We start from the raw sequence: 25,948 nt of genomic DNA, 5'->3' as shown, positions 1-25,948 counted from the left end.
AGAGTCCTTAAAAGAAAAGCTTACAGGGGAAACACACATTGGAATATCAGCAAACATATCAGGACTTCAAGAACCAATCCAGCACTTTGAATATGTTTTTTGAACAATTCCAATCTATTCAGAATCTCCCTCCATAAACCATAGAAATATAAGGAAATTTATTCGGAATTCTTTAAAACATTATTAAACATTATTTCATATGACAAATGGGTTTTATTCAGAGAGAAGCTTAGAATAAATCGAAAATTATTGATTGAGAATATATTTTTATTATGTTGAGCTAAATTCGCGAAACCGTAAAGTCCAGAATTTCCAATTTGTTTTCTCTTTTTATGTCCTAAATAATTTCGCACTTTGTGCCCAATAAATACCACGGTAATGTGCTATATTAAGTGTCCGGCAAACAAAAAACCAAACAGAAGCGGCAGCAAAAAAAAGAAAGACAGACTTCCAAGATACTTTGCCCAGTCCAGTCCAGTCCAGTCCAGTGCCATACCCATACCCATTCCCGTCCGGGACAGTGTCCGACCAACAAGGCAGGCAACAAAATACCAAAGCCAAAAGTAAAAATGTTTCTCATACGGTTTATTTACACAAAATGTCAGAAGTTGACCAGAGCGGAGGGAACCAGAAGATGGGGAGCCAAAAGGGAAGTCCAAGTACCCAGTAGCAGTAGAAGTAGCAGTCCCGGGGTCGGTCCCTGGTCCCAGATCCCCCATCCCGGGGCACCAGGTGCTGGCAGACAAACAGGCGTACAATGGCAGAGATAAAAACAGACAAACATGCAACCATTTTGGAATAATAATGCAGCAACAGCAGCAGCAGCAGCAGCGGCAGCGGCAGGAAAAACAAACTCGAGCCAGCAAAAGAGGTGAGAACATAATGTAAAAGTCATCGCGAGAGGTGTGGGTATGTGGTGTCTGTGTGTGCCAGAGCGGGATGTCTGTAGTGCACCCAAACCGGTTGTGGCTGCTGGCCAATCGGAGCGCGCTCCTCTAGCGCTGACGGCGCAGCCGCGAAGGAGAAGCCAGCGACGAGAAATCCAACTGGATTCGAAAGCAGCGCCTCAGTTGGATTTTTGCAACGGGAACGTGCGGGTGCATGCATGTGTCGAGAGCGAGAAAGAGAGCGTGTCAGCTGATCCATCCGTTACCGTTAATTTACCGACGCTGCGCCGACCCATGGGAACTACTAAATAAATACTCGTACTTGTTACTGTTCTCTGAAAACCCCCCCCCACCCACCTGCCCGAAATCAATTTCAAATGATATTCGATTATAATTTCTAAATTTTGCATGTGCCAATAAAAGTTTAAAAGGAGAGAAAGAGAAAGTGAAAGTGTGTGCGTTATGTGTGTGCCAAATTAGTTGAAATCAAAAGTTAACAGGAAAAACCAAAACCAAAATAAAAGAATACAACAAAAAAAAAACAACAGCAACAACAACAGCAAAAAACGAGTTGCAGATGGAAAGCAACGCATTTGGCAGCAGCCATTTGCCATCTCAAGCGCTTGTTGTTCTATCAGAGGCCGCTTCCGGTTTGCATGAGGCTCTACGTGGACAACGTCCGTTTCCATCGAGAGTAAGTAAAACCCAATCGAATCATCCCCCCATACCCATACCCATACAAATATGCAAGGGATCAGGGATCGGGATCAGGATCAGGTTTGCTGCTCATGCAAAGGAGGGAGGGGAGACAGACTGTGGTGGGGACATATTTATGACAAATCATAAACCTGGGGGCCAGTAGCCGAAATGCCGAAAGATGCTATAAATCAGCACACCGCTAAGGCCAAAGCAAAGGCTAAGGCAAAAGGCAAAAGCATCCAAAACAATGCGCATTGTAAAACAACAAAACGAACCAGAACTTCCAAGTGAACTTCCAGTTGAGCAAAGTATCGCCTAGCGATGGCAGCGTGAGAGATAGAGATCATAAATAAGAGCAGTTCGAAGAGAAAGTATGACTACGAAATGAGGTTCCTCGGGGAACCTGTCCGTAATTGCTCCCGTGTCACGCTGCCAGCTACCCAGAATACCCATCGTCAGTCAATATGCATTGTAAAATCACATAAACGAACAAGCTTTTCCAAGTGAACTTCCAGTTGAAGGAGAGTCCTAGCGATGACAGCGTGAGAGCGATCATAAATAAGGAGATTTCAAGGAGAAAAAAATACCCTGACAGCTTATCATATTTGCGTGTTTTTTTGGTAAAACTAAGAAATAATTGGGATGAGATGATCGTGTTTCAAAACCGTGTCACGACGGCATTCCCATTCCCCCGTGCCGACACAGTCAAGAAGTCAGTCAAGAGAGAGAGGCAGCAGATTCAGAGAGTTCGTCGTCGCATTCCGATCAACGAATGCGTTTGCAAACGCCCCATTGTGTGTCGATTTTTGCGACGAACAGATTTATGATAGCTTCAATACCGAACCTCGAGCCCGGGCCTGATGGCAGGCAGAGCAGCCCCCGGATCCCACAGAGCAGCAGCAGCTACTACCATTCCACATTCGATTTGGTTGTGGCTTCTTCGGTTGTTTCTGCTGCTGCTGTTGCTGTTGCTGCTGCTGCGGCTGCGGCTGCTGTTGCTCCTCTGCCTGTCATCATTGTAAACATGAGCAATGATCTTGACGCTGATGCTACAAATGATGAAGAACTCGAACGCTGATGATGTTCCGACTGCAGGCAGGCAGCGGGCAGCATTCAGCGGCAGCCAGTCCAACGTACTTGGAATAACTAACTTCTGGGCGAAACTGGTTATTGGGAATTGGAGAAGCCGTAGCTGGAATCGGAATTGAAATTATATCTCGGCCTGTGAATAGCATTGAGTAGCGTTAAGATATGTTAAACATGACAACAATATGTCCTCGTCCTCTAGACGCGAGTTGGGTTCGTTCTGGGATCTGGAAAGCTGGGCTCTGGGCAGGCTGTAGCTACAAGAAGGCCAATACAAGTGAAACAAAGTGAAAGCAGAGAGCCATTCTTTTCGGTTATATCCCTTTATAAATACTTCCAATTTCTTTGTAGATCCACCCATTCCCTTTGAGTCTGCTCACCTGTTCTTCATCCCTACATAAAATTTGTGTCTTTAGAAAAAACTTGCACAATAGCTGTACTCCCTCTTTCTCTTTCTCTCTCTCTCGCTTATCTACCATTATTTATGCAACCATTTATAACCAAGCATAGCCCAAACAATAAAAATTAATAAAAACAACCCAAGCAAGCATATTAAATGCAATGTCAAATGGTTTAATGTCTCCCTGCCACAGCCACTGCTACTGCCACTGCTACTGGTGCTGGTACTCTGTGGCACTTCTTCTCGCCTCCTGTTCCATAACAATTTTGTAACCACCAACAAAACCAACAAAAGGTAGACGACTGACCCCCGTACCGTCAGGGGGAAGAGTGAAAAAGAACCAGAGAAAAAAATGGTCAGGCACAGAACAGAGCACTCCCCTCTGGTCTCTCTCAGGGTGGGAGAGAAATTATGAGTCTGAGGCGCGGGACAACATATGAAAAATAATTCCTTTTTTCTGCACACTTATTACCACAAAGTATGTGGATGTGGAGGTGAGTTGTGAGTGTGTATGTGAGCGAGCTTAATTTAATTTATAGCAATTTATCAAGACGGCAACTACGCGCAGAGTCGGGGCCACAGGCGAAAAATGCAAAGGCATCGAGGCGTGTAACAAGAAGCACTCATGAAGAGTACTAGCAGTACCGCAGTATCATGTGCTGTGCACAAATGGTCAATGATAGTTGGCTTAAGGTATGCCCCCGAACTGAGAGATGGAGAAGGGTAGAACTAGAGAACAATAGCGAGCAAAACATATGGTGTGAAGGGACAAGGAGAGCTACTAAAGATGGCAGATACTAACAAGTGGCAGGCCACTTGGGAATAACTCAAGATGGAAGATACTGAATGGAAAGGAATTTTGGAATATTTTTTATCGCTGGTTGCGGGATAAGGAAAAATGTAAGATAACCAAGAAATAACGATAATTAACAATTACAAATTCAAATAAAATAAATAATCATACTGGCAAATATAATGAGTATAGAAATAACTAAAGATGGAAGATACTCACCAGCTAGCAAACCCTATGGCATTTTAATGATTGCTGTAAGAAATAAAAAATAAGAAATAAATAATAGTTAAAATGAATAGTCATTAGAGAAATATCCCCCCCAGCATTGACTTCAAAGACCCCTCAACTTATGCTACAAAAAATGCTGCACCGAACCGCAATGAGTGCAACAAACAGTCGAACAGGTTGAGGGGTGACTCTCTCTCGGACTCACTCGCCCCATAAACATTTAGTTTGAGAAAATTGCCAATTGCTAAACGTTTTTAGTGTTCCCTTCTGCTTCTCCTTCTGCTGCCCTCAGCGTTTACTCCTCGTGTTAGTGCCACAAATTGAGATTTATTTGTGGTGTGGTGTTTTGAGGAGGCCCCAAGTTGTTTCGATTGGTTCGGTTTCTGTTCAGTTCAGATTCTGTTCGATGCTATGCGATGCGATGCGATGCGGTCTGTGTTTGTGTGTTGACTTCTCCGCCGGGGCTGTCGTTTTGTTGTTGTTTATGGCCAAGTTAAGCGAAATTGGCAATTGTATGTAGACAATTGCTATTTGCCACTCGTTATCGTTTTGTTGTAATTAAGCTGTTATTGTTGTTGTTGCTGTCCCTGGAACAGTCTCTTGTTGCAGCTGACAGTTGCAACTTAACAGAATTAACCAAATACATTTACAGATCCAGATACAGATGGGAATCATCTGCCAAGGCAGAGTATAGGCCAAGAGGCAATAATTCAAGTGTTAAAAGAACAAACACAGAACACAGAATTTATGCAAATCTCAGACAAGAGGAGGAATGTTTTATTTTGGGATAACAAATCACCACCCCCCGACGGCCCTCTAATAGAAAAGCAAACAACAACGGGGGTAGATACGAGAGCACCCTGGCGGCTAAAGGCTAGAGGGTGGTCGGTCACAGCACCTGCTCTGGCTTGGCCTTGGCTTAACACTGATTAACAGGCATAAATCAATAAGCGCGCTGCAAACACTCTTCAACACGTAATGCATTAAAAAGTCGTGATGTTGCCCCCCGCCAGCAAGTGGTTGACCACTTCTGTTTCCCCAAAGTCCCCAAAGTCCCCAAAATCCCCAATCCCCATGCCCGTCTGCTGTGGCGGGGCCAGCTGTTGACCAAACTGCAGACTTAGACAAAGTGCAACTCATGCGGTTGTACTATGTATGTGCCACATACTCCCTTCCAGTCCGTCTGACTTGCAACATTTCCAGCATTATGCTGCGGCGGCGGCGGAGGCAGCTGATGATGATGATGAAGCTGATATGGCAACATATGCTGCAACAGCTAGCCCCCAAATTGAGGTGCTAATTTCCGTTGATAAGCCTTAATTTATTGGCTCTGCCTTGGGCAGCAGCATCAGCAAGGACAACGGACGAGAGGGCGGATTAAGCAACTGTCGAAGGAAGGATTTTCCAGTTTAATGAATGCGATTGATTAGCCCAGATTGACCAAAGTGTAGAGATAATTAAGCCAAAGAGAATCTTTATAGAACTAAACATAGATAACTGGTATTCCGAGTTCTTTTTCCTTTTCCTTTTTTATTTATATATTTCTTTACGTAATTTCATAGATTTTATCGAGGAATACTTATGTTCAACTCTAAACCCCATTTACTTTCAGTAGTAATCCCCAAATTAGATAATCCATAAATAAGCCAACAATTTCCAACTCCACTCAAACATTTTCGATACCATTTTCCCACACTTTATGCCAAAAAAAAAAAGAAGAAAAAACTTTCCTTAGCAGACAAATTTGTATGTAAATTTGCAGCCAGAAAACGTACCCAAGGAGCGGGGCTACGTTGCTGCAAATAGAAATAAGGGTGAGGGTGAGGGTGGGTGGGTTAATACTTGTCACACATGTCGTCGCTTATGTTAGACTCGTCGTATCTTGTCTGTCGCTCAGTCCCCCAGTACCCAGTCCCTAACCGCCGCTTAACACTCGTCAGCCTCAATTTGTTATGAGCGCTTTACGTTCTGTCGGTTATCTGGAGTTGGAAAATTCTCCCCCACACAGGCCACCTCCCACCCTCACCCTCACCCACTCCTGGTTTACCCATATCATTTGCAAAAGTCTTTATGTGTGTGTGTGTTTGTGTGAGTACGGGTGGAAGGGGGTGAACATTTTTCTCGTTATTTTACACCCCATTGGAACGCACACCACACCCCATCCCATCCCATCCCATCCCACCCTTTCCACACACACACACAGCCAACAGAGTGACACAGTTTATGCGACAAGTCTCGATATCGCAATTCGAAAATCTCTCAATTTAACATTTATTTGTCGTAAATTAAACATTTCCCCTGCATAATTTCTATCGATGCAAATACGAGTACCGAACATACATACCCTTAAGTAAAACAAACTTGACTTGATTCTGTGGAATTCGATTAGATTCTGCAATGATTTCTTGCACTTTTCCATATGTGCCATATGTTGCCTGGAAGGACGCAAGGAAGGAAGGAAGGAAGGAAGGTGTATCCATAATTGGCTAATTTTAACGCCAAGTCATGTAGCTGCCATAATTTGTTCTGCGGTTCCATGGCCTAGACCCAAGTAATGCGCATATTTAACGCTTAAATTTAACGCTCACTTAGCCTGTCAAAACTCGTGGGGCTACGTGGCGGAACATAGCAATTAGGGGAGCCACCGCGGCTATATAGATCTTCGTTTGGAGTCTAGATTGCTTATTTGTGGATACAAAAAGGCCTGTTGATAGAATGGATAGGCTGCAGCTGATTAAGTATACGTTCTGCTCATGGAAACTCCCATCAAATTTGTTTCGAAAAATATTCCTAAGGATTTTAAACTTAAGTAGTTCTTTATGGGAAATTTATTTCAACTAAATATTAAAATATTTAAATTAACTATAAAATTTAATTAATGAAAAAATATGCAATACATTGAAATGACATTTTTTCTTTTTACACTTTCTCTGGAGCTTTTCTCAGGGTTTTCTTTTTCTGGGTGTAGATCTAGCTTAGCTAAAACGTTAGATTATCGGGCATGGGTATTATTTTTGAGCTTAAAAATTCCCTTTTTCAGTTTCTCTAAAAGTGTTTCGAAGCAAAACCCCATCATACTGATGCTCTCTAGTTTTTCCCGTTTCAGTTACCTGACGCCAAAGATCTACACAACATGTCACTAGTCGGCAACTACTTCCATCCGCATCTGCTGCAGACCCTCAACCATGGAATGCTGGTGGCCAACGGCGCCGCTGCCGCGGCGGCAGCCGCCGGTGCGGGGCCCGCGAGTTACTTTGCCAGCGATAGATCGCCGCTGGGCAAACCGTCAGTGCTGTCGAACTTCTCGCTGCCGTCGGCATTCTCGCCTCCCAAATATATTGGCATATCGTTGGATCAGGTGAGTCCCTCCCCCGCTCCCAAGAGAAAGAACCCTCTTCAGTGGATGGAGGAGCATATCCGCGTTGAGCTGATAATCGTTGAAAGATTGACACTTGTCATAATGGGATTTCGATTTCTCTCTCTCTCTCTCCCTCTCTCTCTCTGGCAGAATCTGTTCAATGGCAGCGAATCATTTCGCACGGATTCGGCGAGTCCCACATGCACATCCCATGAATCCATGGAGGGATCACAGGATTACGATGCCGTTGAAAAGGGTGAAAGTCCGCGCAGTAATAATTCTCAGGATCCCAGGGATTTGAGACGTAAGTAGGGTTGCTCCTGCCACTGCCGCCTTCCTATCTCCACTTCCATTCCAATTCCCTTATTTATTTAGCAAATTTACATCTGACAAAAAAAAAATTTGCATGGCAAAAAAAAAACTGCTCAAAAATTGGAAGTAGAAAGTTTTGTTGCCTTTTTTTCCCCGAATTTTTCTGATAAAAATCTTCCGGGGCGCACTCGTATTTGTTTCAATTTTACTTTTCCTGAGCAATTTTAACGCTTCAGTGGGTTAACTTTGACTGGCAGGCGTAAGGCTGACAGCACAGAGCCCAGGCAGGACCCACTCCCATAACGCACTTCACTTCACTCTACTTTCTTTTTTATTAGTTTTTTTTCTCTTTTTTTTGCCTCTGCTGCCCAGACATTCCAAATCAATTTCGCATATTTACGATTTACCTGCGGGGGGTGGCTTTCGTGCTTTCGTACCTTAAAGCTGTGCTGCAGGACTGTGCCTGAATATGGGCTAAGCAAATGAGACTCAAATGCGTTGCTAATTGGTCCTGGGGCTCGGCAAAGCTGTTCGAGTTAAGCGCCTTACGATACAAATTAAGCGACAGCATATGAAAATGATAAATATGGAATGGAAATGAACCAAACAAATCTAAGGGATGGGGTGCTAGAAGAGAGCTTGACACCGGGGCGCAACAGGAAAAGGGGGTTGCGAATAAATTAGTTGGAGAATTTGACTAGAGATAAAAAAGTAAGGAGAATAATGGAATTAAGCGACAAAATATACTAGTTCTATATAAGTACCTATAAATATATTTACTGAGTAGGAAATTGATCTCAATGTCTAATATTGTGCGCTTCTTTGTTGCTGGTGTACGTGAGTGAGAGTTTGGCATTGGCATTGGCATTGGCTTGGCAAGGCTTAAAGTCAGTCCTGCAGGATCAATAGCAAGAGAGAGAGGCACAGCCCAAGCAAAACCTGTGCAGCAACAAAGTGATTCTAAATTAAAATTATACTGGATACCTCGCAAATATTAACCGACACCTGCCATACTGTATTTTGCATAATTCGAGCAGCCATTTCCACATATTCACAAACCCCTCTTTCGGGCAACACCCCTGGCAAACACACACACACACACACATATATACATGTGTAGACAACTGTTTATTTTGGCCATTATTTGCCTTTCAACTTAAGCCGGAAAACCAGTTTTTCCGGCCTCAACCCACACCACCACCAGCACCGGAAGCACCGGAAGCAGAACCGAAACAAAAAGCCGCTCTACATGCGAATTGTTGGGTGTTGTTTAACTTTTGGCTTAGACATGAGGCCCATAAATTAATTTGGATAAATAATACACTTTTAATTAGCTGAAACTGATATGAAGGCGAGCATCTATCAATGGGTTCAACTAACTAAAGGTAAACAGCCGGCAGTCCGTGCTCATTCGAAGAGTTCCTTTCCATGCAGTGCCTCCTTTAGTGGACGGGGGGGCATGCGACATGCGGCAAAAGTCAAAAGGGCATTCCACACAGAGAACAGAAAGCAGAAAAGAGAAAAGGGTTAGGAAGGGTGTGCCTGTGGTGTGCCTGTGCCTGTGCGTGTGTCCAAAGTGTTTTAAATGGCACAACGAGTACGAGACTTGACTGGAGTTGGCCTTATTGAAATGTAACATCAACCACCATCCCAGTACTCGTACACAAAAACCACTTGACTACAAAGTCAAACCGCATCCTTTTGGCAGGAGGAGGACGACCCAGGGCTCGTGTGCGCGGCACACGAAGACGACGACCGTTGCCTCCTCACCATTTCCAGGGCTAATTACTTATCCTCGACATTGTTGCAACTCTTCTAGAGGCAATTATAAGGCAGCCCACCACTAACACCACCATCCTTTCATTCGGCCATCCTTTTTCGATACCATAATGTTTGCTCATTTATTGCGGGACTCTCTACTCGTGGTACACTTTGTTTTTTTTTTTTGTCCTGGCTTTATTATTTGCTCCCTCAAAGGATGCGCAAGTGTTGCAAATCGCTTTGATTGCATTGTTTGGCATTGTTATGACGAGAATTATTATCGTTACAAGTATATTTCCCCCATCCCCCCCGCCCCTTGGACTCTGGTTGTGCTTGTTTTTATTGTTACTCCAATGATGTATTATATTGAATGCACACTTGGAATTTTCATATTAATTTCTGTAATATTAATGGGCAGCCCACATCCACCCGAAAAAACCCCAAAAACGCAGAGCAACGTAACTCATATTTCATATAACGATATATGGGAACGCCCCCTTTTTTACAGCGTTGGGGACAGATGGGGGGTTTATGTCCCAGAGCTCGTGACACTGCGTGGGGGTTGTAGGAGTGGGTGGGGGGCAGGTCATTGATAACTAATATTATAATAACTGCCAGGCGATGTCAGTTTGTCAGGCATTCAGAGTTGTAGCTTTGCATACCATATTAGGAAGAGGAGTCCAACATTTCGGCAGAAAATTCCATTTAGTTTGTGGGCTGTTCTGGAAACTAAATTCAATTGAAAAGCAGACAAAACTTTTGCAGTCGCAGCACACCTGATGCGACACTGCATCCGGGGTACTTAGCTACTCTAATTCCTTACTTAAAGCGTCCCCAAACATTTATTTATCCGCTGTTTATTCTTTAAAAATTGGTCTGGTTAAAAACCAAACGATTTCACAGCGAAACTGTTAACCGAAACACATTCCCTCCCAGCCACCAGCAGCAACATCTAAGCTAATTTGAAGCAGCGTCACGACTCGATTGGATCGCTCTCGTTCTCTATATCCGTGGACCATTTCCATCCGCCAGTGACCGCTGACTGTTTCTGTGTGTGTTGTTCTGTTTGGCCGCGGTTAACCGACATATTTTAGAGGAATATAAATATAAAATTCAGCAATTGTAGTGGGCCTGTAGTGGGCGCATCCTGGCAGCCCCTGGCAGCCTGCTGCTCTCCGCCATATTGCGATATATTTTATTGTAATATTATTTTAATTGCCAACCGAACGAACAGTCACGTGCAGAAGCAGAGCGAGATTTTGTTTGGTGTGGATTTTTGGCCAGCAAACAGTTTGTATTTATTGTGGTTGACGGTGTGGCTTCTCTTTTTTCCTGTGCCCGTGTCCGTGCTCCGTGTCCGCTGCTCCTGTGGCTCCCCAAATGGGGAGACGTGTGAACGTGTGTCTGACATGAGGAATCTGCGGCCGAGAGCTGTGTGTTCCTGTTTCTGGCGCTGATTCTGATTCTGATTCTCTCCACAGAATTACGAGCTCCAATTAATTTTTTTCCTCCACTGTTAAAAATGTGCAGAGAGCAGCGAAAACAGTGGGCGGATTGAGGGTGGAAGGCAATTAGAAAATGCCTGAGAAATTTATGGGACAGGGACAGAACACCCCCCACCCAGGCGGAAGAGCGGAATGGAAATCAATGTGTGGTGGGAAGGGGGGAGGTTGGAATTTGTTTCAATTTTTATTGCCTTCAGTTGATTGATGATTGCGGGCATGGCTAAAATTTAGTGTCCTTCTCATTCACAGATCTGCATAATGCGGGGAAGGGACACCCGGCAATGGCCACCTCCTCGGCCTCGGCATCGGCCTCCAGCTCGTCCTCATCCTCATCCTGCTCGACCAGCAATTCGGCACAAATCAGCACCCCAACCAGCAGTGTGGCCGTTTCGATGGCCACACATCTGGCCGCCTCGCCCCATCTGCATCACACGCACTCGCACTCGCATTCGCACTCCCATCCGCATCAGCATCAGCATCAACATCAGCAGCACTCGCATTCGCATCCCCATCATGGCCATCATGTGGGGGCGCCGCCAGGCTCGGTGGCAACGACACACCATCACATGGCCCATCCGCATCCGTTGTCCCATCACCATGCGGCCCATCATGCGGCGCTGGCCAGCCTGAGCATGGCCGGACTGCGTGCGGTGCCGGGCGGGCTGAGTCTGGTCAGTGGGCTGCAGGCAGCGGCTGCCGGCGGGGCCATACCCGATATGTGTCCGGTGTGTGGGCTCAAGCTGAGTCCGGAGGAGTGGCACACGCACTTCCTCACGGAGCTGGATCGACTCTACAAGCTGAGTGCGGGCTTCGAGCGGGCCAATCTGCAGGCGACATATATGTTTGCTCCACCCTGTCCGGCCCAAGAGAACGCCATACGCACCAGTCACAATCGCTGGGAGGTAGGTCCCTACACACTCCACACTCCTTCAGCACCAAGAGATCTCCTAATGCTAATCGTTTTGGGTGCAGACATTCCAGCGGATACGCAACAATCGGCAGAACCGCCTGAGACTCAAGGTGCGCAAGCGCAAATACGGCGAAATGTACATGATGGAGAGTCTCTACTGTAGCAGCTGTCCGATCTGCAAGCGAAAGTATGCCCTGGAAGCGGGCAAGCTACCCGAGGACGATGCCAAGTCGCAGGAGGAAATCGAAACGGTTGACGTGGAGAGCTGCACGGATGATGTGCCCGATTCGGGCTCGGAGCTGGCTGGCCCCGGATCGGTGGCCTCCGCTGGCGTCGTGACGATACCCACCAGCATGCACAACAGCAACGCGCAGCCGGGCAAGCTGGATGGCATACTGTACCGCACGGCCTGCGTCATGAACCAGAAGGATGTGCACGGCGATGAGCAGGATGTGAGCACCAATGTGACAACAGCCAGCAGCAGCAGCAGCAGTAGTTGGCCAACGGGCGAACCGCCTCAGGCACATATCAGTGGTGGGTCTCCTCTCCGCACCACTCCGCCCAGCTCCCCTTTTTGCCGCATGCTAATAATTACTCTGCCCTCCATTACGTCTCTGGTCTTTCAGTGAAAAACGTCAGCGAGCTGTCATCCACCACACATCACTACTACAATGCCGACTCCTGCGGCGTGGGCGTCAATGACAACAACAGCAGCAGCGGCAACGGCAACGGCAACAACCACAGCGGTGGCGGCAGCAGCAACAACAACAAGGAGCTAATGATGGACACGGCCTCGTGCCAGAACGATAGCGATGAGGATGTGATTGTGGATGATGATGACAACAACACCAGCAGCATGAAGATGACGAACAAAATGAATTACAACAAAATGCAGCAGCAACAGCAGCAGCAGCAGCAGCAGCGACGGCAGGAGGAGCAGAATGTGGGCAGCAGCAGGTGAGTGCTAATCGATAATTATCGATAGCAAAGAATGCAAAATTGTTCTCCTTTTTTTTGTCATGCAGATCTCTGGAGAACATTTCACCCGTCGAAGAGCGTCCCCGTTCGGAGCCGCAGGTTAGCAGCACCGATCCCGGACCCATGGATATCTCCCACAACAACAACAACAACAGCAGCAGTAGCAACAACAACAACAACAATACACCAACATCGAAATATGTGGAGAGCATGGAGAACAGCCTGTCGCAGCTGTCATCGATGGGAGTGCCGGGATTAACGCAATTGGACACAAAGGTGGGAATTAGTTCGGATTTAAAACCGGACGATGAAAACAAATGTTTCATTTGTAAGGTAATTTCTCAGTTTGCTTCAGTTTCACTTTTTAGTCCAAAGTCCAGCACGAACTATTTTGTATCTATCCTTTATCCATCTGTTGTTGCCTTTAACTGTCTCTCTACAAATGTACTCCACACCGCCCGCCACCCCCGACGTTGATGCACCCCATACCGCATACCGCATACCGCATGACGCATAACTAGCGACTATTTCTATATCTTCCACACCTTTTCTCTTCCCTATATCTTTCAAGACAGGCATAAAGGATCTCAATACGGATGCGTTCCTGCGCGGTCGTAACTTCTATTTTCATCAGAGCTGTGCCAATGTCATGAGCAGCTATCGCTTGAACAAGGAGCTGCTCAATCAGGCCCAGAACCAACAGCAACAGCATCAGCAACAGCAGCACCAGCAACAGCAACAGAGGACTGGCGGCGCAACTGGCTCCGGACCGGGAGGAGAGGCAGCATCAACGCCCCGCAGTTTGTCCCCAGCCCAGTCGCCGCAGCAGAGTGTGGGCCAGGCCATGGAGTAGAGGTGACAAAGGTCAAAGGTTGATAATTGCAATCAAAGCGTGAATTTATTAAAATTAATTAATAAAACAAATATATGTATTGTATTGTGCGAGTATTTGTGGTAGCTAATGGAGCAAATTGGTATGCAAATTTCTGTTTAATTGGGCATATCTACACTCCCCTCCCCATCCCTGTGTTCCCACCACCCTCCTTTTTGTGCTCTGTAAAAATTCGGCATGTAAATTAAATTTTGTTTTTAACCGTTTTGAAATGGAAATTCTACTAGTGCAATTTATGTGTTGCCTTTTCAAACTGTCTTATAAATATATACCCTACCATAATATATCCGATCCGTGTATATGTAATATGTATTCGTAATTTCCCTGAACGTGCTATAATTGTTAAATATTTGATTGATCGGAACAAACAAAACAAAACAAAACAAAAAAACAAATAACATAAATAAATACGAGAAATGAGAAATAGTTTCAACATTAAGCAAATAATTAGTTGTAAATTCTTAAGCCCATAAATTATTTATGACAAAAATCAAATAAATACATGAAAATATTAACAGTACCCACCCCAGTACTACGCCCCCTTTGAGTGTTATAAAATAATTGAATAAATTGGTGGGTAAGTATTGGAGGGTGTTTATTTTTAAAGAAAGTTCTAATACAGCATGAGCAGACAATGCGTACATTATGGGGAATATTTATTGAATATTTATATGGTCTGATTCTATTTGTTACAATACTTTAAACCAATGGAAGAATGGACCAAAGATATTATTTTAAATGTATTATCAAGTGCGGTAGCATTGGCTCTACTCTAGACTGACCTTTGCCTATTCCCTGTATTATTTTCATATCTCATTTCTGGCATTTTCACGCAAAATATGGAAAAGAAAATATTGTGATGAAAATCCTTGTACTACTATATTGCTTTTGGGGCCCGACTTGGTCGGGAACACCGATTGCCGTGGAAGAACTCTCGGAGCAATGGGAACAGCTGGCAGCAAAAGCATCAATTACAAAGGAACCTATAACCTTGCTATAATTTCGATCTTAGCTAATACATAGTAAAAAAAAATCAATGAATGATTCTTAAATGATTCTCGCAAGTTGAAAAATTTGTTATACTCCAGATCTTTTGGAATTTCTTACTTTAGTTCCGTGCTTTCTGGTACAGCCTCTCCCCAATAATTTTCCATTAGGTTCTCCCCTTTACTAATATTTAAGAGATTCAGAAATTTCGTTAAGACAAAGCAAATATCAAGCAGCATGGTTGACAAAAGCTTTGAATTGTAATTTGTTTCTACATATAACGAAAAGCTGCCTTCCCCCGGCATGCTTGAGCGCTTCAATCAATTGAGCAGTGGAAAAATTTTCTGCTGATTACAAATTTGCCGGTTCGAGGCAATAACAACAACAAGCAGACGTCCGAGTACATTTGTACGGATCACATTCCCCCAAGTATCAGATGATAATTTGAATACATTATATAAAGAGAATGTAAGCAAGATAGAGCTTGAGAGAGCGAAGCACAGAGAGCAGAATATTATTTCCAGATAGCGCGATCTTTGCGGGGGGTACGTAACGCTCTCTCCTCGCTTTGGCCTCTCCCTATGCGCAGTATAAAAAGCTGCCGCCTATAGCCAGCCCAGTTTCAGTTCGAATTTTGCGAGTGGAAGTATCAGACCCCCACGTTACCGATCCGTTCACAATGTTCTCCAAGCTTTCCACACGCGGCATTGCCACCCGCCTGAGCTGCCTGGCCCAGAAGACGGCACCCAAGGAGACCACCACATCCACCGGATCCCAGTCTGCATCCGAGGCAGTCTTTGCCCGGGAGCAGAAATACGGCGCCCACAATTACCATCCACTGCCAGTGGCCCTGACCAAGGGCGAGGGCATCTTTGTGTGGGATGTGGAGGGTAAACGCTACTTTGATTATCTGAGCGCCTACTCCGCCGTCAATCAGGGCCACAGCCATCCCAAAATTGTCAAGGCACTCACGGAACAGGCCTCCAAGCTGGCTCTGACCTCCAGGTAAGTGTATCATTGAGTTGAATAAACTATAAACATGAAAATAATATCATTTCATTCATTATCGTATCGACAAACAACAAAAAGACGTGCCCCCCTAGCGCTCGAAAAGCTTATCGGCTCCATGAAGCTTTATCTACACACGAGTATGTATATTTTTTGATAAAATATAAGTAAAGAGATACGCGAGAGCAATATCCGAGTGTGACCTTGGTTCAATTGGTGGGAGAGACATTTTGTTTCTCGAAGTTCTCTCTTTCTGTGTGTTCTTTAGAGTTCCATAGGTTTTAGATTACTTTCAAGTGATCCACAGACATGTCGAGTGGCCTTTTTCGTCTGACTGTTTCCAAGCAAACTTAGAAGGTTTAAAGAAACAGAAATATCCGATTAAGAATTTGCAGGATTTCTTCTTTGTTCTGCAGACAGTACTGGGTCAGAAACAGCAGCGATTATCATAGTAAGAATCGATCTGCATTCCTCTTAGATCAAGGAACACCATCCACAGACTGCAGTTGAAGTTGCCCTTAAAAATACCCTGTCTTTAGGGTTAATACTTGAGTTGTTTATGTGTCTAGATGAGATTAGATTACTTGTTTTTACTGCACTCCAAATAAACTCGCTTCCGAGCTATTAATAGATGAAAAGTCTCTCTATTGCTAACCTTTTTCCTCATCTAATGATTGCGAACCATTTAGTTTGTGTTTACTTCCTAATTTAAAACTATTTTTTAGTTTATTGAAACCCTATGAAACGCAGTTTAATAACTGATATCGCACATTGGAATCTAATCAGTTTCAAATGCTCATATAAATTCACACTCAACTGAATGTTTGATGGCTGATTTGTCAGAATTAAAATTTATTGAATTATTCTATTGCACTCGAGTTCCTAACTGATTTGACTTGGACGGCTCTTGCCGGTTTTGGTTGGTTTCACTTTGGGTTGCCAGGGGCAGATTGTTGGGTTGAATGAGGCCATAAAGTCGCCAGTAAAAACATTGATAAGAAAACCTGATCAATGACTTGTTTTAGCTTTTTAATTTTGTTGTTTTGTGATTTCTAAATTTAGAATTTAGAAAGGCAATTTTGGGGCGCTTATCTGGGGCACGCACACCCAAAGAAAAAAATAACTAACATATTTATAATTTTACATCGAAAAATGTTTAAGGCATTTAAAATTGTTTAATATATAAAATAAATATATTTTTAATATTGAAAATAAATATATTTAATATTGAAAATAAATATATTAAATATTTAAAATAAATATATTTAATATTTAAAATAAATACATTTAAGTTGTAAAATAAATATATTTAATATTTGGATTAAATATTTTCATAATTACACTCCATTTAATTTCATTATGTTTTAGTTTAAAATCCGAATATTTATTTTAAATATAGGGTGTTTCCATTTACTCTGCCATTTTTCTGTGAGTGCAGTGTTAATCTTGATACATTTTTCTGTCCACCCCCCAGAGCCTTCTATTCGGATGTCCTGGGCGAGTACGAGGAATTTGTGACCAAGTTCTTTGGCTACGACAAAGTTCTGCCCATGAACACCGGAGTGGAGGGCGGCGAGACGGCCTGCAAGCTGGCCCGCAAATGGGGCTACGAGCAGAAGAAGATACCCAAGAACCAGGCCAAGATCATCTTTGCCAGAAACAACTTCTGGGGCCGCACCCTGTCGGCGGTGTCCGCCTCGAATGACCCCATCAGCTACGAGGGATTCGGTCCCTTCATGCCGGGCTTCGAGCTGATCGACTACGATAATACCACGGCCCTCGAGGAGGCCCTCAAGGATCCGAATGTGTGCGCCTTCATGGTGGAGCCCATCCAGGGCGAGGCTGGCGTGGTGGTGCCCACCGATGGCTACCTGAAGAAGGTCCGTGAGCTGTGCAGCAAGCACAATGTCCTCTGGATCGCAGACGAGGTGCAGACCGGGCTAGCCCGCACCGGACGCATGCTGGCCGTCAACTACGAGGATGTGCAGCCGGATATCCTCATCCTGGGCAAGGCACTGTCCGGCGGCATGTATCCCGTCTCCGCGGTGCTCTGCAACGATCAGGTGATGCTCTGCATCAAGCCCGGCGAGCATGGCTCCACCTATGGTGGCAATCCCCTTGGCTGTCGTGTGGCCATGGCCGCCCTGGAGGTGCTGCGCGAGGAGAATCTGGCCGAGAATGCCTACAAAATGGGCGAACTTCTGCGCAGCGAACTGGGACAGCTGCCCAAGGATGTGGTCTCTGTGGTCCGTGGCAAGGGACTGCTCAATGCCATTGTCATCAATCAGAGTGAGTATTTTTTAGCCCCTTATTAATCGGCCGCTCCAGCTAATCTCTGGCTTTGCCGCTGAACAGAATACGATGCCTGGAACGTGTGCCTCAAGCTCAAGGAAAACGGTCTCCTGGCCAAGCCCACGCACGGGGACATCATTCGCTTTGCCCCACCTCTGGTCATCAATGAGGCACAGATGCTCGAGAGCATTGACATCATCAAGAAGACCATTCTATCCATGTAGATACATGGGCAAAGATCGCATAGATCGCCTAGTTTTAAGCTAGTTTTTGTTAAGGTTTTTCATGTGAAGTCTGAATTAAAATACACATCTGTTATAGCCATAGCTGATCCTTCTTCTTCTTTTTAGATTCCTCAGTCGGAAATCTTTCTCCTTCCCAATCCCCAATCGAATGGCAAAATCCGCTTATAAATGTCAAATGTAATCTAAACCATTTCAATTTGCCCAACTGTCTGTTGCCCGAGGGCGATGGGAAGTCAACTTCAAATGCCGCCCCCCATTTTCACACCTGTCAAGGATGTCACAGTCACACTCCCCTCTTCTCTCTGCTGAAGCTGCCTTCTTGGCCATGTTTACCTAGGAGCTGTCGCATCTGTTTGGCCTGGGCTTCTTCTCACTTGGCATATTGATTTTAAAGATTTAAATCAGAGCTCAGGGACAAGGATGGAATGCAGGGAACAGGCAACAGAATGGAACACCAACAACAGGTGTCAAGCATTGCCAAACGATGGCTATAATTAGGCCATAAGCATCCCCCCCTTCAAGGCAAAGGAATGGCTAAAGGAAACAACAATGCGATTTTTATTTGATTTTTATTTTGATTTTGATTTTCATTTGTGGGAAATTTGTAGAACACCAAATTGAAAAGCAATTGTAGGGAAATCCGGAGAAGGTGAAAATCTAGAGCAGGAGACAGGTCCGGTTCCTACTTCTCTCTTGGCCAGCTAATTAAAAGTTTTTACATTACGCCAAAAATGCCAATGGGAAAAATCTTATCTTTAAGCACATAAAAAAGGGACATAAGAAACTCACACAGCAAGGGGTCGGAGGTCACAGCTAGAAAAAAAAAACTAAATCTCCAGTGTCTGGCCTTTTGTCCATTTCCACTTCTGAATCTGAATCTGAATGGAACTGAAACTGTTGCCTGTGTTTTTTCTTTGCCTTTTTCTTGTTGCTATTTTTTCTCCTTTTTCTTTTTTTTTTTGGTGTGGGGGGGTGTGAAAAGCCAAAAGCCACACGACACTTGGCCCAGGACCAAGTCCAGGCCCAAGCACATGCTCCTTTGTAGTTCGTACGCTGTCCCTGTCCCCTTTTGTCCAGCCCATAATCTTTGGCTTTTTATCGCTGCCCATCTGTTGATGTCTTTATTAAAAAAAAAAGCAAGAAACGAGAGAGAGAGAGGGAGCGAAAGTATTTGGGGAAAAAATGCAATTTTTAGCCCATTTTTTTTTGGGCTTTATGGCGCAGAGGCAGAGGCAGAAGCAAGGGGCAGACGGGACACGGCACGGCACTCCTTAAGCATTTTATTAGCAAAACTTGAAGATGTCTCGTCTGCACATAATTAAATAAAGCGTTAAAATTAAAAAATCAAGAGATTTTTGTCCCCCACATTTTTGTTCAATGGCGAAAGGATATCCCAGGAGCAGGACCAGAACCTTTCTCTCTCAGATAAGCATTACAATGTCGTTAATTCGTTTGCCTTTATGTCGCGGCCCCGGAATTCTTGTGCTTAAAGCACCCAGAAACCCAGCGATAAGGATGGAAAATGTTGCGACATTTTCCGCCTTGTAATTGTCCTCGGCAGGATGCGCGGTGTCCAAGTTTATTGCCTAACGACCGCGGCACGTTCTCCGCCACCGTTTTTATATTTTAATTAAAAAAGAGCCACAAACGGGGCGGAATTTCAGGGGAGTTTCCCCCAACGCTGCTGCTAAAAGGAAGGTCACTGCAAGGAAAGTAGTTCACTGATTAGAGGCATTGACACATTTCCGAGCAAACTTTGACAGGAATCCATTGGCTGCATCAAGGCGGAGGACACTCAAGGCACAATCTCGGCATAAAGTATATTTTTTCTAGAATTTCTAACCGACTTTAAATTTGTCAATCAAGGGAACACATGGCAGGCGATATATTGTTCGATATATGCTTATGGAAAAATCAACATTTTAATAGGAAAATCGTGCGAAATTTGTCTCGTAAATTTATTAGAGCTTTAGGCGCGATAAACTCAACTCCTCTCTGCCATGCTGACATGTGTGAACAGACAATTTTCGTTGATTAAGGGGATTTACCGAGGCGCAGCAAAAAAAAAGAGCGATAATAAAATGTTTAAGGGAAGTACAGCACGGGGCAGGGGACAGACCAAGCCACAGCAAATGATAAAATAAAGAGCAATACGAGTAGAAAAGATGCAAAAGTAGCTTATTACAAAGAGGGTGCAAAGAAAATTCTATCCTATTTTTTGTTCGCCCTTTTTGGGGGTAAAAAGAAAAAAAAAAAAACAGAGCGTAAGAGGGTGGGCAGAATTGGGCAATATTTTTATGCTTATGACGACCATTGCCATTGCCAGCCCTCTTTTGTGTTAATAATCTTGAGGCGTCTACCGCTATAAACGGTTATATTTTCTGGCTTGATAATTACATTAAGATTTGAGGTTTTTCCTCCTTTTTTTATGGGTTTCTCTTTGTGGCCACAAAGCAATGAAGCGCCATGGAGCGCCATGAAGCACCATGGAGCGCCCTGAAGAGGCCATCACAGTATTTTCTTGTGCCTCTGATGTCCCTTTTGATGGTTTGCTGGGCATAAAAATTCAATTGTACCACTCATAGAACAATTACAAAACAACAAGTGCAGAAACGAGCACAAAAATAAAGGGTTGAGTGTACGAGAGTTGAAGGAGTTGTCATGCATACTAAATAGTGTGTGTTCTATACCCAGTATTGTGGTTCCTAATGGGTAGATTCAACGCGTGGTGATAATTGTGACAGACACTGTTACTGCTGGATTACAGGGACTATGAGCTTTATATAGCTATTGAATAATCATAATCATAATAGGGCTAGCCAGGATTTGGGATATATACATTTTTATACCCATATAACACTGGGGTTGCCTTAGTGGGTATCATTTAGTCGGAGTTGAGACTTAGTACTATTTTTTTTTTCATTTTAAAACACTCATACGACTACGACTACGAGTGCGAGTGCGAGTGTTATTCCCACAAGCAAATCACGTCGTAGCAGGGCTATAGCAGGGGGGGTCCCTGGGCAGGCAACACATTTTTAAAACGCCCCAACGCGCTGCAGGGACACGTGCATTAAACAGCCCGAAAGGACAGCAGAACGACAGTAATTTACAAAACTCGTCGGCAGTTGACTTCACAACGCGTTTGTCTGTCGCGCAATTAGGCAATTGCCCCTGCAGAGTCCTGCGTCCTGCCGTCTGAATGTCTGTCTACTGCCTGACGACTGTGTGCCTGTGTGTGTGTGTGTATGTGTGTAATTGACAAAAAATGACATGCACGGCGAAAAGAAAAATAAACCAAAAATTGATTTTTATGTAATGAGTCCTGGCCTGCGACTGCATCTGACCGTTATTGTGTTTCACTTTTTTTGGTGACTTTCTCGGCGTGCTGACTGCATATTAAAAAGTGCGTGATGCTCCGAGCGCTCCTCTGGGCAAGGGCGGTCAATTTTTATGAAGTTAAATGCCCCTTCGACAGGTGGGTGGTTGGGTGGGTGGATATGGGAAAGATGTCACTCGGGACACACACAGTGGAAAAATGTGTTGCATGAAATGAAGCACATAATTTTAATTGGTTTTTTGTTGAATTTAATAAAGCATTATCAATGTGGGAGCCACACGAGCAATGCAACCCAATGGAATACGTAAAGCCTAATTAAGTCGAGCATACATATATAAAAATGTTATTTAATTTAATTTTAATTCAAATATTGCCGCCAAAATTTTTGTGACGCACAGCATTTTGCAGCACTGCCAAAAGTATCGATAGACGGCAATGCTGCCACCTAGCTACGATATTAAATCGATTTTCCTCGGTATAATTACGGTATATTTTGAAATTGTAAGGTATATTTTGGTATATTTATGAGGGTCTGATGGTATATTTTATCGACAGGTGGCCATCACTAATAAACAACAAGGCAGCAAAAAATAACATTTTTTTGTTGTTGGGAAGAAAAGAAACGAAAACTGACGTCCGAGGCGTCGCCTTCGTTTTGCTGTATTGTTAACTAAATTGTAATTGGTCGCGAAATGTCGAATCAAAAGGCGGACACAAATAACTCCATCGTTATGGCTGACGACGACGACGAGGATATTCAATACATGGGGACCACTGTGCTGCCCATAGTTAGCATTGATCTCAGCGGCGACATGCCGTCCACCTCGGCTGCTGCAGCAGCCCGTGACGCCAATGGCATTGTTGGCGCTGCTCCTCAGACAGGAGCCTCTGCCAAGGCCACCACCAACGGGGAAGCAGGTGAGCCCTGGCCATCCCAGGCAGCCATCAATCGTGTCTTTACCCGCAGTATGTCTTTTTTTCTGTAGGTCCCCCCGCTTTGGATGGTGCATCCAGCACAGGGGCCGCGGCCTTGGAGTGCGCCATCTGCCTACAGACTTGCATCCATCCAGCCCGTCTCCCCTGCGGCCACATCTTTTGCTTCTTGTGTATTAAGGTGCGTAGTGTAGTCCCCCTCCCCGCGCACGAAATGCGGAAGCCTCTCCGCCAATTGCCTATGCGCAGCGCGTCGTCAAATTAAGTTTTAAATATTCGCTTTTGGCTGGCGAGTATTGTGGAGCACGTAGGCAGCAGGTTCAAGGCTGTTCTGAACCCTTTGGTGCCTGCTGCTGCTGAGACGGCAGGCGGCTGTTCGATTGATTAGCATTCGATGTGGCCAGCACAGCACAGATACATACATGTTCCGATTGGATTGGCTTCCGGCTGAAAACTTGTCCAATTTCAAATTTCAAAAATTTTGTCGGTCCCCCCGACCAATTCGCAACCAGTTTGGGCCTTGGACAAGTATTTCAATTAGCACTTGAATGCATTTTCCAGTTCACAAGCTGGGGACTGGTAACTGCATCCGCTGGCAGTGTCTTAGGTGGAGGGGTTAGGACCAGCATTTATCTAACAAAAAACTACTCCTTGTCTCGTTGTTTTTGCAGGGCGTTGCGTATAAGAATCGTCGTTGCGCCATGTGCCGTCGCGAAATCCCCTCCGAATTTCTGGATCATCCCACGCTGGTGAATGGCATCGAGGACATTTGCGTTACCCGCGCCACCGAGGATGGCTATCAATGGTACTACGAGGGTCGCAACGGTAAGTGTAGCAGTTCTAACTTCTGTCGGTGTCGGGCACCCCCGCATTTCCCATAACCCAGACCAAAAAACAAAAAAACACTCACCAATCACCACCAATTTAGAAGGCTGGTGGGCCTACGATAAGCGAACCAACGGAGAGATCGAAGAGGGCTTTAAGAAATACGAGGCCCACAAGAAGGATAATCCCGATGACCAGATACCACCGCTGCCACCATTAATAAACAGCCGTGGGGTATTGCCGTTTCCAGAACTACCGCCAATGGAAGGAGACGATGGGGTTGCTCCACAAGCGCATTATTCCCCTGCTGTGCGGAATATCCATAATATTATATTCTGGTACGATTACTATCTGAGACACGAGGTGGGGCGCGTTGGCGAGCTGGCGATGGACACAGATGGGAGCAGCAGTGAGAGTGAGGACAGTGTCGCAGTTGATCCGCATCCCAGCCGGATGATCCAATTGATTTGCGGAAACAACTATCTCATCGACTTTAGCGGAATGCGTCAGTATCGTCTGACCAGACCCGACAAACATAGAGCCATTCAACGACGCAATTCCGTGGAGCCACCACCTTGCGACTATAAAGGCGTGGCCGGGCTTACCAAGCCTGCCGCTTCAAACTAACACCGCCCCACACACACACCACCCCGGATAATTAATGCCACATACCATTCCTCATCCCTTCACCCACATCCAATCCCAAAGAAACACGAAACCAAACTGTGATTTAAAGACCAAATGTAACTTCAGGTTGGTGGCAATACGATGACCGCACCAGCCAGGACATTGAGGAGGCCTTCAAGAAGGGCGAAAAATCCTGCTCCATACTCGTGGCCGGCTATGTCTACGTGGTCGATCTGGAGCAGCTTGTGCAGCAGCGTCAGAACGAGCCGACCCGTTGCCGTCGCGTGAAAAGGGATCTGGCCACCATACCCAAGAAGGGAGTGGCCGGTCTCCGAATCGAAGGCAATCAGGTGACCAGCGATACTGTGTTCAGCCGACCAGCACCTAACCCACCGACGACCAACAACACAGCAGCAGCAGCTGCCTCCAGTTTTATATCCACAATTGCCGCCACAGACGCTGCCATTCGGATTGCCAGCGACATCATTGGCTCAACGCTGGCCCATGCAGATGAGCTGACACGTGGACTGGCGGCTAGCAACATCAGCGAGGATCCCAGCAGCAGCAGCGGTGAGCAAATCATGTCAAACAATCCACAGGACTCAGACACAGCAGCAACAGCAGCACCAGGAGCAGGTGCAGGTGCAGGTACATCGCGCTCGCTTGCCTCCTCACACTCCAGCTCCATTCAAGATCTCCTGTTCAGCGCCACCGAGGACCTGTTGAACACCCAGCAGGTGATAGCCAGCAACCAGCACACCATTGAACTCTTCGAGCAGGCCTTGAACGATTTCCAGGCCCTCACCATGCACACCTTTGTGGACTCCAGTGACGAGGATGATGCTGATGATGATGATGAGAACGAGCAGGAACAGAATGATACTCTGGTGGAGTTGGAACCAAGGCATTCGGAGGCGAGCGAGACGCAGCCAAACAGCAAACACGAGGGACTCTAAACAATCACACACAAAAGTACACATTATATTCCCCCTTGCCCCACTCACACTTAAAGAAAAGAAATGTTCCTTGTAGCAGATTTCACTAAAAAAAAAACTGAAGGGAATGTTAACTAGAGAAATGCAGCGCGTACCTGAGTATATATAAATATATATATATATATATATATGGAGAGCAGAACAGAACAGAATATGTCTACAGGGTAAACTACACATCACACAAAACAAATGCATATACATTTATTCCTTTCAATCAGATGTTATATCAAAATATGAATAGTTTAATGCGTGGATTGGGAAGGAAGTATCTGATCCGAAATTGATTCCGTATGCCAAAACCAAACTAATTTACACATACTTAAAAAACATTTAATGCCAAACACACCCACACACACACAGTATGTACTTCCCAATCACGCATAATCCGCGATAAAACCATAGCATTCCGCTGTAAATACAACTAAATATTATCCCGTAAAGAGTTCAATATAAATTACTTGTACTTTGTCGAGCGGATAGAATGAAATAACCACCAAGAATGTTAGCAGTGAGAACGACAATATATACATATGTACGTGAGAGTATCGATTTGGGGACAATGTGTGAGATTCTTGGAAAGAGTTTCCCCAAGCTATAATAAGTCGACTTTAAGTGCGTTAAACAAACAACAATTTCTGTGAGACTTAGTTCTAATGATTATGCATTAAGTTATCATTAAAACCATGAAAAATTCAATCTGACAAGAGGTTACAGATGTAATATTCCTGAACCTACAAGAACCTACATAGTATAGTAATGCAATGTCTATTACTATTCCCGCGGTATTAATAATCTCAATTTTGTGACTACTGTTTTATAGATTCGTTTACGATTTGTACCCCGCCATTACTTCTAACAGCGAAATGTGTATTCGTTGCTTCCCTAAT

General features: G+C 44.8%; 3 protein-coding genes across 10 annotated transcripts; all 3 read left to right on the top strand.

Annotated features, from left to right (window-relative positions):
- Positions 1–1,090: 1,090 nt before the first annotated feature.
- On the top strand, positions 1,091–14,318 carry LOC111080067 (protein Teyrha-meyrha). Of its 7 annotated transcripts, none has more exons than XM_022375454.2 (8): positions 1,091–1,581; positions 7,200–7,451; positions 7,602–7,755; positions 11,279–11,931; positions 12,002–12,473; positions 12,566–12,896; positions 12,965–13,193; positions 13,489–14,318. In XM_022375454.2, the coding sequence occupies exons 1-8, from the start codon at positions 1,465–1,467 to the stop codon at positions 13,768–13,770; spliced, it is 2,490 nt and encodes an 829-aa protein (XP_022231146.2). In that variant the 5' UTR covers positions 1,091–1,464; the 3' UTR covers positions 13,771–14,318. The 7 variants fall into 7 exon arrangements, with proteins under 7 accessions (XP_022231146.2, XP_022231144.2, XP_022231145.2 ...); XM_022375452.2 differs by having other exon boundaries at positions 12,965–13,250; XM_022375453.2 differs by having other exon boundaries at positions 7,185–7,451.
- A 1,090-nt stretch (positions 14,319–15,408) lies between these two features.
- Positions 15,409–18,422, top strand: LOC111080066 (ornithine aminotransferase, mitochondrial). Its single transcript, XM_022375450.2, has 3 exons — positions 15,409–15,801; positions 17,279–18,093; positions 18,160–18,422. The coding sequence occupies exons 1-3, from the start codon at positions 15,476–15,478 to the stop codon at positions 18,318–18,320; spliced, it is 1,302 nt and encodes a 433-aa protein (XP_022231142.2). The 5' UTR covers positions 15,409–15,475; the 3' UTR covers positions 18,321–18,422.
- Positions 18,423–22,244: 3,822 nt separating this feature from the next.
- On the top strand, positions 22,245–25,818 carry LOC111080072 (E3 ubiquitin-protein ligase RNF146-B). 2 transcript variants are annotated; one of them, XM_022375464.2, is made up of 4 exons: positions 22,245–22,599; positions 22,668–22,795; positions 23,286–23,439; positions 24,193–25,818. In XM_022375464.2, the coding sequence occupies exons 1-4, from the start codon at positions 22,374–22,376 to the stop codon at positions 25,020–25,022; spliced, it is 1,338 nt and encodes a 445-aa protein (XP_022231156.2). In that variant the 5' UTR covers positions 22,245–22,373; the 3' UTR covers positions 25,023–25,818. The 2 variants fall into 2 exon arrangements, with proteins under 2 accessions (XP_022231156.2, XP_022231157.2); XM_022375465.2 differs by having other exon boundaries at positions 23,543–24,275.
- The last annotated feature ends 130 nt before the right edge of the window (positions 25,819–25,948 follow it).

Source organism: Drosophila obscura, unplaced genomic scaffold, assembly GCF_018151105.1.
Source record: "Drosophila obscura isolate BZ-5 IFL unplaced genomic scaffold, ASM1815110v1 contig_208, whole genome shotgun sequence".
NCBI lineage: Eukaryota > Metazoa > Arthropoda > Insecta > Diptera > Drosophilidae > Drosophila > Drosophila obscura.
Note: the sequence above shows the minus strand (reverse complement) of the source record. Positions and strands in the feature narration are given on the sequence as shown.

Excerpts from the sequence above, each read along its gene's own strand:
- LOC111080067 (XM_022375451.2), top strand. The coding sequence starts at position 1,465 with ATGGAAAGCAACGCATTTGGCAGCAGCCATTTGCCATCTCAAGCGCTT. Across the intron at positions 1,582-7,184 it reads AACGTCCGTTTCCATCGAGA|TTTTTCCCGTTTCAGTTACC; the intron begins GTAAGTAAAACC and ends GATGCTCTCTAG. Across the intron at positions 11,932-12,001 it reads CCAGTCACAATCGCTGGGAG|ACATTCCAGCGGATACGCAA; the intron begins GTAGGTCCCTAC and ends TTTTGGGTGCAG.
- LOC111080072 (XM_022375464.2), top strand. The coding sequence starts at position 22,374 with ATGTCGAATCAAAAGGCGGACACAAATAACTCCATCGTTATGGCTGAC. Across the intron at positions 22,600-22,667 it reads CACCACCAACGGGGAAGCAG|GTCCCCCCGCTTTGGATGGT; the intron begins GTGAGCCCTGGC and ends TTTTTTCTGTAG. Across the intron at positions 22,796-23,285 it reads TTTGCTTCTTGTGTATTAAG|GGCGTTGCGTATAAGAATCG; the intron begins GTGCGTAGTGTA and ends TTGTTTTTGCAG.
- LOC111080066 (XM_022375450.2), top strand. The coding sequence starts at position 15,476 with ATGTTCTCCAAGCTTTCCACACGCGGCATTGCCACCCGCCTGAGCTGC. Across the intron at positions 15,802-17,278 it reads AAGCTGGCTCTGACCTCCAG|AGCCTTCTATTCGGATGTCC; the intron begins GTAAGTGTATCA and ends TCCACCCCCCAG. Across the intron at positions 18,094-18,159 it reads TGCCATTGTCATCAATCAGA|AATACGATGCCTGGAACGTG; the intron begins GTGAGTATTTTT and ends GCCGCTGAACAG.